This window comes from Stenella coeruleoalba (genome assembly GCF_951394435.1).
Source record: "Stenella coeruleoalba genome assembly, chromosome: 18".
Classification (NCBI taxonomy): domain Eukaryota; kingdom Metazoa; phylum Chordata; class Mammalia; order Artiodactyla; family Delphinidae; genus Stenella; species Stenella coeruleoalba.
In genome coordinates this window covers 62922006-62934893 of record NC_137164.1, presented here as the reverse complement: position 1 = coordinate 62934893, position 12888 = coordinate 62922006, and the positions used below count along the sequence as shown (strand labels likewise).

At 41.3% G+C, this 12888-nt stretch overlaps 1 protein-coding gene across 6 annotated transcripts in view; it reads right to left on the bottom strand.

Moving 5' to 3' along the window:
• Positions 1 to 2208: 2208 nt before the first annotated feature.
• The window catches only part of GPC6 (glypican 6), a 1079647-nt gene continuing 1068967 nt past the window's right edge, over positions 2209 to 12888 (bottom strand). For 5 of the 6 annotated variants that reach the window (XM_079902538.1, XM_079902543.1, XM_079902540.1 and 2 more), the window contains 2 exons: positions 10213 to 10388; positions 2209 to 6116 (listed from right to left, as the gene is read on the bottom strand). In XM_079902538.1, coding sequence (XP_079758664.1) covers positions 5914 to 6116; positions 10213 to 10388 — 379 coding nt within the window. In that variant the 3' untranslated portion in view covers positions 2209 to 5913. Of the gene's footprint in view, positions 6117 to 9952; positions 9991 to 10212; positions 10389 to 12888 lie in introns of all 6 variants that reach the window. The other variant, XM_079902542.1, reaches the window with a different exon arrangement.

The window sequence follows — 12888 nt, the reverse complement described above, 5'->3', positions numbered from 1 at the left end:
CCCATTTTGTCTCAGTTCTTCATGGCGTCTTGCTCTGGTACCCAGAACTGTGTCTGGCACGTGATATAGAGCTCATCACATTCTTTTTTAAAAGAATAGATGACCGTTACTGCCTAAGCCAATTTTTTCTTTTATTGAAGAACTCTACAGACATTAGTTCCTATGGAAGGGCAGATGGCTTTATTCAAGGTAAATACTCTTCTGCTTCCCTTGAATCCAGTTTGTGTGTCTTCTTTCTGCTTCTCTCCAAACTTGAACACTCACTGGGTAAAATTTCTGTTTTCTTGCTCTGCTTTCTATTTCAACATGTGCAAGAACATGAGCTCCTTAAGTGAGCTACAAAGGCAGGCAGCTAATTCCTCCTGGCTTCACTGTGTGCTCCATTCATGAGCCGACCAAATATGTTTGGCCACAAGTTTATATCAGCAAATGAATGTGTCTGTGGAATGGAGATGTATTGGCACTAAATTGGGAATGTCTGTTTGAACAGACAGAATTGTGGCTACATCTTTCTAGCTATTTCATAAGCTAGTATTTGAAAAATTAATGCCATTTTTCATATTTGTGTGTATATTTTGACTATAGTCTATTTATCCAAAGAGCAAATTAAAATTAATATTGTTGATAAGAGTGGTGGTGGTTTTATTATTTTTTTCTCAAAACCCATTTGGAAGTTTTTCTTTTCGATGAAATTGGTTCCAGTTTATTTCCAAATAGCATTTGTTAGATTCTGCTTTTTACATGGAATTATTCTAAAGTTCTTTAACTGTTTTGTAGAAATCACTTTGCTTAATAGAAATCAACATAGTAGTAGTGTGAGCTAAATTATAATGTTGCTTACAGTTAAATGTTATATTTGTGATAACTCTATTTACATAGGTTCCTTTATTTAAAAGAGCATTTTTGAAATAAGTGATGTAATAATCATGGTTAACTGTAGTAAAGAATGAATACTTTCGGGCTTCCCTGGTGGTGCAGTGGTTGAGAGTCCGCCTGCCGATGCAGGGGACACGGGTTCGTGCCCCGGTCCGGGAAGATCCCACATGCCGTGGAGCGGTTGGGCTCGTGAGCCATAGCCGCTGAGCCTGCGTGTCCGGAGCCTGTGCTCCGCAACGGGAGAGGCCACAGCAGTGAGAGGCCTGCGTACCGCAAAAAAAAAAAAAAAAAAAAGAATGAATACTTCCCAGTTGGTGATTTTGACAACCCCAGACTGGCACCTAGACAAGGTTTAGCATTGAGCAGGTGTTTAATAAATATCTGCTAAGTGAATCTTTAGCATGCTATACAGTATTTAGCATTCCTGAGAGCATGGAAATTTCAGAAATAAAAAAGCAGTGCAACTTGCTAAATTTGGAAATTGTTAGTCCTTTTACACATTATCTTAGTTTTTGACCTCATTTATAAAGTACTGACATCAGTCAAGCTACTAATTTATTCTAGAGAAGAAACCAACACAAAAGAAGAGAGGTATAGTATCTTCCATACATGTTTGGAAAGCTCTAAATGTTCTAAAGTTCTAAAAGTTCTTGATTTCAAAGGCCAAGTGTACTTAGGTGAGTGGTGCTGATTTAAATCTATGGTTCTTTTTCTTCTCCTTTTTTTTAAAAAAATTGCAGCTTCTAAAAAGTTCTCAAACAAAAAAAATTCAAAAGCTCTGAAATTTAGACTATGACAATAATTAAGAAAATGCAGAAAGGGCACTGGTAGATTTTTAAAAACTATTTTAATACAAGATTAATAGCAATTTTCTATCCAAATCAGAAATGAAAAAAATCTTAACCCAAATAATATTCATTTGACAGTCACATAAAATTTTAGGTTTGATCGGTGCACACATTTGTCCTGCATATATGTTATGCATATGCACACAGAGACCTCACTACTACGCCATCTTGAGGTGTCTTTTCACAGAAGTACCTCATTACAAGGCAATGTCAAAGATTCCAGTACTTTTCAACTTTCACTGAGGCTCAAACAGCCCCATGCTAGGCTGGGTCCTGTGCCTTAGCAAACTGTGTTATAGCAAGGCTCCAGAATGCATACAGATCAATACTCTCTTTGTAGAACTTGGCCTAAAACTAAACACTGGCTAATGTCTCCACCGAGGAGGAACACATTGCAAATTTGTAAGTTATGGTCTCCTTACTCTTCTGTTGGCAAAGCTAAAGTGCCCCTCCCCTCCCCTCCCTTTTTTTTTTAATTTAAAGTTAGAAGTCAGATTTGTTAGTGACTGTAAGTAAATGAAAATGAGTTTGAATTTCTGCAAGTTTTGGATAAGTCAAAACTTGCATTTGCTAACCCTTCCACCTTTAATCAAACCACCTGATAATTAGCCTTGCGAAGAGAAGTAGTAAAAGAACCACAACTCAGGAGTTGCTCAGGTTTTATTCCTCCTTGGGGACTTCAGTTGGTGTTCAGTGTGTAGCCAGAACATATACGTAATGGCTAAAGAATTAAAGTAGGCTAATGTCCGCAGCAGGGAATATAAATTAAATATCAGGCTTCTGCGTCCAATAATCTTTTCAGTGTGTCTGATTTATAGAACGCTACTTTTATAATTCCTACTGCTTATCAACGAATGGTCGTGTTTTTCAGTGTAGACAAAGTAGTATTATCTATCCCTTACAACTAAAGCAGGGAACACAACATATCGATCTGGGTAAGTCACTGTAAGGGAGTCAGATTGCTAGTGCTAATGTTCTATGATGGCTCTAATCAAAGTCCCGACTTGACCTTCATTCAAACGAGAGAAGGCTGTCGTGGCTGTCGCTCGATACAGAACCATAAGTGGAGCTCAAACTCGTGAATTTGCAATCTATTCTTCTCTGCTAAAGACTTTAGCCTCTGTTTAGCTTTCGTTATAACGTATACAAAGTATAATATACACCAATTACAGACGTGTATTTCTGTTAGAAAAATACATATTATAACTAAAGAACATGTAAATAGAGGCACTTCAATAAGCTAAGTGTTTGCAGTTATAAGCACCACCCAACAATTCCTAGCATCCAATTTCAGTGAGCCCATCCCTCTCTACTCATAACAGAGGTTGTGACGTGATTACAGAAATTTAGGGGACATCAAAGCAAACGAGGACAGGTCAGGAAAAATAATGGAGCACCACTGCATCCCCTATCACTATGCTAAAACGAGAGAAATTAACTTGGTGAGGGGAGGGGGAGATTCCAAAATACTTACTGAAATGGGTTAACTAGATTAAACTAATTCCCTTAGGGCACAAAAAATTCCTATGTGAAATTAGTCTGAAAATCATATGACATAGTAGGATGATGATAAAAACCAGGAATTACAATTTCAATAATATTTTGACCACATCCATGCAGGTGACTCATACTGTGGCATCATTAACTGACCGTGATTTCAGTTCTCTGCCTGGCTCATATAGATCACTATAGCTCACCAATATGAATAGTATTGATAACGAAGGTGTTGAAACAAATGAAACAGGCGTTTATATATTGTCTGTGTGGTTAGTGTTTATAGAACACGGGTTCACATTCATTAATATAACGTGTATTCACATACATGCACAAAACCCTTTGGGGGTGAAAGTACAGGGAAAACAAGGCATTCTGATCTATTTCACAGAAAACAATGCAGATATATTTTTAAAAGGAAAGACTTGGAGCTTAAAGCTATGAAAACAAGTTATGACTCAAATATTTTGGAAAATCAAGATTGATTTAATTTGTATTGCACCTTAATTACTGGAGAAAGACAATACTGATTTCTGAACATACAACACAATGAGCAACATCAATGACTGGTCCTTCATAGAGATGTTTTGTGTGTCATTGGTGATAGGAAGCCAAAGTCTGGCAGTGAAATGAATGGTTTGCTAGAAGTATGTAATGCTGAATTAGACTGTATCAATTTCATAAAGATTTAAGTGAAAAGATGCCACAAAATCTCTCAGAATCCTACATTCCGTATTTCGTTAGGCAAACAATAGCAATAGATGCTTCTAAATACTTTGTTTTGCAAAAGTGCTCAAGTACACTTAATACTATTGTGCCGCATGTGTTCTACCTAAATGTGACGACTAAATCAATAACTAATCATAATTTTGATGAGTACGGAGATCGAAAAATACCATTGATGTGTCATGACTGCCAATGGGTTAATTAACATGTGACTGGCATACTATGGTGTCTTGACACATTACTTTTCCCAACCCCAGATACATCATAAAAACCAAAAAACACATGGATAGCCAATGGTATTCATAAAGCCCCAGGTTAGTTTGTTTTGCTTCTCTCTCTGTCAGGAGGAGCGTAACGCCTGGCTTTGGCACACCTGGCGGGTCAGTTAGGCTCCAAATCAGCCTCTTGAATTAGAATATTTCTCCAAGTGCCAAGCAGGAATCCTAGGCTGAAGGCGTTGTACCGAAAGCAATGGTTTTGTGTGAATCACATTCCTTGCGCATACGGTTTCCATGACCAGTGAAGTTCTGCACACCCACGGCTCTGCCCATGCGTTCGATACAGTCTGGAGCACCCAGGACAAAACACGCTCGTGTGAGAAGGGTGTGCCCTGGCAAACTTTTAATAAATGGACGGTTAGATACGTAAAAAGTTCTCTTTCTTGATTCTTGGTGCTCACAGATCATTGAGGAATCCCTTCTCTGAGCAGCACAAAACAAGAAGAGCTGGTTGACAAAACATTTTCGTTACAAAGGTGTGTCAACCCTGAGCTTGGAATTAAGAAGTTAAAATCTGTGATTTATATATATATATAGATATAAAAATAGATGATCATACTAAGACTAAAAAAGTGAAAGAAATCTCCATGTCAATACTATATATATATTTTTTTGTCTTGACTTTTTTGTTGTTGTTGTGAGTTATTTTGTAAGAGAATGCCCTTGTGATGCAGAAACCAACTGACACAAAGCAAATAGTTAAAAATGAAAACTCACTTATGGATCTAATTGTTTATCGGTTCATTAAAGGAACTCTTCTTTTGGGAGGGTAATGAGCACGGGGCAGAAACATCTAATTCACGTCAAGCCTGTGGCTAAAGCAAAGCGATTGTATGGTTGAAGATTATTTTCATTTCAGACCCTTGAGGAAGATGAATTCATGAGGGTGTCCACTAGTAACTGGAGATGAAGGGAAAAATCCGTGCCAATTGGATACAGTGGTCAGACGTTAAGAGAATTAAGGAAAATGGTACCATTACTGAAATTGAAATCGGGGTGAGATAGAGGTGCTGAGTCGTAGCACATTTTACTCTCCGATTAAAGATGGAATTCTAAATTTCCTATCAGTACCTCTGAATCAGCTTGGCATTGTATGGTTAGCGCGCAAGACCTCCAAGACAACAGTGTATTTTCACTACATTCAAAAAAATTTCAAACCTCCGCATAAGCATTTTGTAAACCTGATTTGTCACAGAGAAGCTTACACTGGGAGTTGGCTGGCAATGCCGAACTTACAGCGTTACAGCTCTTTTATTTTTCTCGTTTGCTTCTTTGTTGAAAATGCAGTTGTCTTGGGGTTTGGCCTGATTTTGCAAGGAAAATTATTTTCTTCCTATCTTTTTTTTAAATGGGGAAAAAAATAAAAAACTCACAACGTGAGATTCCTTCACTTCCGCAGCATAAAAGCAAATGAAGGTAAGAAAATCTCCTGGTATGAAAGATTTGAGTAAGAATTCTCTAGAATAAACAAGTTTCCCACAGAGGATAGCTGAAGGAAAGAGGAAGCAGTCCAGTCTGGCACCCAGTACTCTTTGGGAAAACAAAAAGGGAGGCATAGTGCAGTACTGCTCTCTTCTCATAGAAAACGGTAAGCTTTTGTGGCATGGTCCATTGTCCAAGAGTGTAAGAAAAGAAGTGAGTTGGCCGTTCAGATAGCTAAAATGCAGTTTCATCTGACCAAAATCCCAGGATTATCTGCACAGTCTCTGCCACGCCAGGGCGATGCAGACGAGAGATCCTGAGAGGAGCGAGTGTCCCAGCTGGGCTGCAGAAGAGTCTACTTCTCTCCTGTCAGGATCCACTGCCGGGGCCTCTGTGGTGACAAACTCAAACTCCGTAGGACACACCTCATCCATGCACCCACTGCCACTCCCTGAGCCGCTGGATTCATCACCTGGTGCGGACAGATCGAAAAGGAGAGTTAGACCCGGTCTAGCAAAGAGTGGGGCACACGTGAGATTTGGGCACGGAGGTGGCAGGGGACATCTCCCCACCCAAGGGTCCTCCACTCCACTCCATCCCCATGGGTTTGTTTATAACGGGCAGGTGTGTGATGTGTGGGTGGACTGTATCTAAATAGACATCTGAAACATAGTGCTTCATTTTTATTTTTTTAGTTTTGGCCACACCGCGAGGCATGTGGGATCTTGGCTCCCCAACCAGGGATGGAACCCGTGCCCTGTGCAGTGGAAGTGCAGAGTCTTAACCACTGGACCGCCAGGGAAGTCCCTGAAACACAGTGTTAATAGAGACGTCTGTGTCTGTATTTCTGACCGAGCTGAACATAGTTGATATGTAGCTCTTTACAGAAGAAGTTTGCCATGCTGCGCTTGAAACCAATGCCCAGGTGTCCACTTAGTATTCTGTCTTAGCCTGGCAGCGTCCCTGCCTGCCTCATATGCCTTCTGAGCCTTCTCTATTCCCATTTCTGACTGCTTGGTTCCTTCATGTTTCTTAAATGCTTTATCTCAGATCTGGGTCCAGTTAAGTCTCCACCCATTACTAGCTACGTAAATGTACTTATCACCATTTGCAACTCTATCATTTACTTTCTTGTTCCCTCCATGAGAATGTATACTTTTTCGGGGAGAGCAGACACGTTGTGCATACTGTTCATTTCTGTATCCCCGTTGGCTTTAATGGCCTCTGGCATATAGCAGGTTTACAATAAATACGTATTGAATTATTAAATATGCCTTGGGCAGTTTCTTCAACTTCTTTCAGTTTCCCCAACTCCATAGCTACTGACAATAACACTCACCTTGTTGAGGATACATGAAAACCCCCTGATAAAATGTGTGAGGGCACCAAAGCCAGTGTGCGCAGTGATGCCTGATGGAAGAAATGTGGTTCCTACGGCAAAGACGACCTAGATTTTAACCTGCTGTCTTTTATTTAAATGAATTAGGGCAAGCCAGTTAGTCTCACTGGGCTCTGCGTGCTCACCTGTAAAAATGAGAATAATCATATCTATTTCACTGAATTGTTATAGGGTACAAGTGAGATAATGTTCCTAGCAGGGCTTAGGAAACTGTACACCTGGAAAGGACGTTTGCTACTTCCCCTCCTTGCTCAATGAGTCCATTCAATAGCCCTAAATGCCTCCCTGCTGGCCTGAAATGGTGATGTGCATGTTGAGCTGCTCCGAAAGACTGGCACCATCTTGGCCGCTAGACGCTACTTCAGCAAAGCCAGGTAATGCAGGGACCTTCCAATGTCCCCCCAATAAGCACGGCTCAACTCAGTGCAATTTATTTTTAAAATGTGACATCTAAATACCACGTAAGATCACTTGAATACCCTATACCAGGTTCTTAACATTTTCTCTAATTTATCTTTAGTGGTCTTGCAAGGGGGAAAATGCCCATTAATTAAATTCAGAGATATCACAATTGCTAAGGGAATTATATTAAACACTGGTATTATGAACAAGAAGTAATATAACCTTTACAAAGATATTACTAAGGTGATTTAGAATATTAAAAATGTGGTATGCAAATAATGACAAGAGAATCTAGTTGAGAAAAATAACGGCCCCATCTCTTTCTGAAAGGAATCACAAGTGCAGGTATTTAAGGGGCGATTTTTTTAAATGTCGAAAGCGATAAGGGTGATGATGACTATAAGATGTGATAGTGGTTTATATGACAGACACTATCCTAGTGTAGGAGGCCAAGTTCGGTGCTGGGGTTAGAGCAAAGTGATGGTCTTAAGTGTTGCTGATTTTTATTTTCTTTTTAGGGGAAATGGAGCAAGATATCTCCTCGAGGACATTCCCTAAGCTTTGCAGATTGACATGCATATAATCTCTTTAGGTCAGAGAGGAGACAGAACCAAGGCCAATATCAACTAATTCTTATGTATCTTGAATTATTTATTCCAATAGTCATTCTCTGGGTAATAAAGCATTTTATTATATTAGATAGATAAGACAGAAAAGATAAATTGAGAGGAGTGAAGCTAAGGAATGAGCAGGGGAGAAGCAGCAAAGGCTAAAACCTCATGTAATTTACTCTTCTGAAGAGGGGAGGAGAGGTTTAGTAAAGAGAAAGAAATAATGGGAGGACTTGAGAAAGTTTAAAGCAAGTCTATCATGTTGGCAATTATCCTGCACTTAGAAAGTTAATTTTTGAGTTATTTAAAGGGAATTAAGCATGAAAAATTTTCTGCAGGGGACAACTCAGTAGAATGATGGTTAAGACTCAGATGACTTCATGTCTTCCATCTGTAACTTGTTTCTTTCTATCTCATTAATTCAAGCACACAAGCATCATCTTTTGCTTCAGTGACCAAATTACAGGATCACTGGCAACTCCACATCTTAAGTTCAAGAAATCTTTTCCAACCTAAGGATAAAACAGGAATAAAGACACAGACCTACTAGAGAATGGACTTGAGGATATGGGGAGGGGGAAGGGTAAGCTGTGACAAAGCGAGAGAGAGCCATGGACATATATACACTACCAAACGTAAGGTAGATAGCTAGTGGGAAGCAGCCGCATAGCACAGGGAGATCAGCTCGGTGCTTTGTGACCACCTAGAGGGGTGGGATAGGGAGGATGGGAGGGAGGGAGACACAGGAGGGAAGAGATATGGGAACATGTGTGTATATATAGCTGATTCGTTTTGTTGTAGGGCGGAGGCTGGCACACCATTGTGAAGGAGTTATACTCCAATAAAGATGTTAAAAAAAAAAATCTTTTCCCGAGAACTCTCTCTAGAAGAATATATATATATATATATAAAATACATAAGAATATATATATTCTTCTAGAGAATATATTCTTTTATAATACATAAAACAACAACAAAAATCTTGCCTTTATGCATCTAGAAACCACTTAGACAAACCCAAATATAGTTAGTTTCATCTGATGTACATTCAGTGGTCTTTCAAATCACTTCTGCATACTCTGTGACCTTGAATAAAATAGTCACGTGTAATATTACTTCAGCATTTTACTGTTTTTCTCAAGATTTCAGATACAAATGTCAGTGGGTCGTGTATGTGCATGATTGGAGAAGGAGAAAGAACTGATGCAGTTGATTCCACGGCACATGAGATATCATCTTAGCTCCTTTACACACAGCCTCAAATGAACCTCCCAACGATCCTTATTCGGGAATGCTTCCCATCCTATAGAAGAAGAACCTGAGACTCGAGATAATTTGTTCAAGACCTCAGTTCTGAAGTGATACAACAGGGATTCCTTCCCAGCCTTGTCTGAGTGAGCAATCTTGACAACATTCTTCCCTTGGTAGTTGGGAGGAGGGATGGGAGTTTGAGGCAGAGACATAAATGCCGATGGGGAAAGGAGAAAGGGAAAGCATTACTTTGCTACCTTATCATTAATGGATCAACTGGCAGACAAAACTCAGTTTTAGCTTTAGTATAGCTGAATGTCAGCCACTGAAACCATTCCTTAAGAGCAGTTATGATTTTAGTAGTATCCTAAGTTCTGCAGAGCAGAGCTCTCTACCCCAAGGACTATAAATAGCTTTGCAGATGGGGTAAGAATGACACAGAAGAGCCGAGGTGCACACTGCTCTTAAAGAAAAATCACAATAAACTTATTTACAAAACAGAAACAGACTCACAGACTTAGAGAATGAACTTATGGTTATGGGGGGGTGGGCTGGAAAGGGGTGGCGGGGGAGGGATAGTTAGGGAGTTTGGGATTGACATGTACACACTGCTATATTTAAAATGGATAACCAACAAGGACCTACTGTATAGCACAGGAAACTCTGCCCAATACTCTAATGACCTATATGGGAAAAGAATTTGAAAAAGAATAGATACATGTATATGTATAACTGAATCACTTTGCTGTACACCTGAAACTAACAGCACTGTTAATCAACTATACTCCAATATAAAATAAAAATTTAAAAAAAATTCTTTCTTTAAACAAAAGACAAATTATGGTATAATCATCTATAATGGTTTTCACTCTGGAGGTTACAGGTGCTGGTAAAGGCTTTCTTACTCGTGTCCTGGAAGTTGACGTCATTGCCGTTATACGCGTTCTTCAGTTTGTTGGTCATCACACGGAGAGCCATGATCTGCTGCCTGATGAACGTGTCGGGCCGTGTGATGTCCACGTCCACCTCGGGGTTGTTGATCTGGTTGGTCAGCCCATCGTTCATGATCTCAGGCAAGTATCTGCCGGGCAGAGAGGGAGGACAGGGGAGGGTGAAGCAGGAGCGACCTCGAAACCAGATTCTGCCACGTTGTTTCTAAAAGTGAGCCCACGTTGGCAAAACTCAGGCTCGGTTCCTGGAAAAAGGGCCAAACGGTGAAAACAAGGCATACATCTTCCCAGAGGGAGATGCGGCTGTCCTCTTACTCTTCTCACCAGGCTCTCGCGCCTTTGGCTTCTTTCCCATTTCTGGTGCCCCTTACTGGAGTGTTGGGGCGCACACTGCTACTGCAGCCTCAAAGGGACTTCCTCGTTCTCATCTTTCCATTCTAGCACAACCTTCACAAGCTGTCTGGGTAACCTTCTTAAAATATTGCTTTCGGGCTTCCCTGGTGGCGCAGCGGTTGAGAGTCCGACTGCCGATGCAGGGGACGCGGGTTCGTGCCCCGGTCCGGGAGGATCCCACATGCCGCGGAGCGGCTGGGCCCGTGAGCCATGAGCCTGCGCGTCTGGAGCCTGTGCTCCACAACGGGAGAGGCCACAACAGTGAGAGGCCCGCATACCGCAAAAAAAAAAAAAAAAGAAAACTTCAGTCTCCCAGCAAGTCTAGGAGATAGGTACTATTTCAGCCCCGTTTGTATAATAGAAAACTGAGACTTAGTGAGGATAAGTAACTGTGCAGAGTCACAGAGCTAATGGATCTAACTTCAGAGCCCATGTGCCCAAACACTGCACCATATTGCCTGGTTGATCATAAGCTACAACTCACACTTTATGGCTCAGCAATCCAAGCCCATCTCCACCTCCTGTCTACTTTCTTAGGCTGCAACACTCCCTTCAAGGTACCCTCCTTGCCTTATGGAATCTTCTCCCTGGATCCATCTTATCTTTGCCGGCAAAGAACTTTCCCGTTCAAGTTTTAAATATCTTTAAAGCCCCAGGTCAATCCTCACTTTCTCTTTGAGATGTTTTCCAGTTTTTAGGGATCTGCCCACTTTTCTGTAGAGCTTCCAAGTTCGGCAGGGCATTTTGGTCACCGCACAAAGCCATCTGCTGAGGGAGGGAGCTGGGGCTGAAATCCAGCCCGAGTGCCCGTGCAGGGCACCATCCACCAAAAGGGGTGCCTTTTCCTTTCCTTTTCTTCTCTTTTGTGGGAATCTTTTTATTTTAGAAAATTTTAGCATGCACCAAAGTAGAGACGATAGTATACTAAACCTTCATATTCCCATCTGGGCGTCCTTTTCTAATTCCTACAAAGGCACTATGTTTGTCTGTGTCCCGGTGAGAAACACATGGCACACTCAAAGGAGCAGTAAAGAGAGTTTAAAGAAGAGACTGTTTACAAAGGTGTGAACAGGGTTGAAGGAAACCAACCAATGTCGCAAAGAACCCTGGGGCTGGCAACAGCAGAAGGGCCAGAGGGGATGGAGCTGTTAGCAGAATGCGTGAGATCTGAAACCATGCAATGCAGCCAGAAGACACTGCAACTGCCAAACCAAGGCCCCTCAGGGAGGGAGCGGAGGGAATGACACCCTGACCTCTCTAGTCCCTCCTTCTGACCTCTGGCTGGTGCCTCCCATTGGCTGAACCCAACTGGAAGCCAACAGGAAAGTATACCCAGGTGATGCAGTCTGTAGAGGTTCTCCTGAAGGGCACAGACCAAGGTGGAGGGGGTGGAGAGTGGATCTCAAAGCGAGTCAGAACATCCAGCCCGAGCATCTGATAGGCTGGAGCAGCCCTGCCTAACTGCTATCATTATCACTCTTTTACTGCCTCTCTTAGTGTTGCTTGAAAGCCGAAAAAACTTCCCTTCCTCTATTTTGTCCTTCCTATTTACATTTTCTTGTACAATATACTTATGCTTAAAATTCTTCCCCTTCCCGCAGGTTATTTTCCAATTTTCTGAAACCAAAGGCTCTATCCATCAGCCTCCAAAAGAAGAAATAGAAACACACAAAGAAACTTTTATATTTAAGCCATATTTCAGGTGTTGAAATCTTATGCATGATGTATTTGTGCATGAATGGGTTTACCATTTTATTTTGTTTTGAATTTTATTTTTTTATACAGCAGGTTCTCATTAGTTATCTATTTTATACATATTAGTGTATATATGTTAATCCCAATCTCCCAATTCATCACACCACCACCGCCACCCCCCCCCTCCCCGCTTTCCCCCCTTGGTGTCCATATGTTTGTTCTCTACATCTGTGTCTCTATTTCTGCCTTGCATGGTTTACCCATTTTATTTATTTAAGATTTATTTATTTATTTATTTTTGGCTGCATTGGGTCTTCGTTGCTGCGTGTGGGCTTTTTCTAGTTGCGGAGAGCGGGGGCTACTCTTCCTTGCGGTGCGCGGGCTTCTCATTGCGGTGGCTTCTCTTGTTGCTGAGCACGGGCTCTAGGTGTGCAGGCTTCAGTAGTTGTGGCTCGCGGGCTTAGTGGTGGCTCGCGGGCTCAGTAGTGGTGGCTCACAGGCTCTAGAGCGCAGTCTCAGTGGTTGTGGCGCACAGGCATAGTT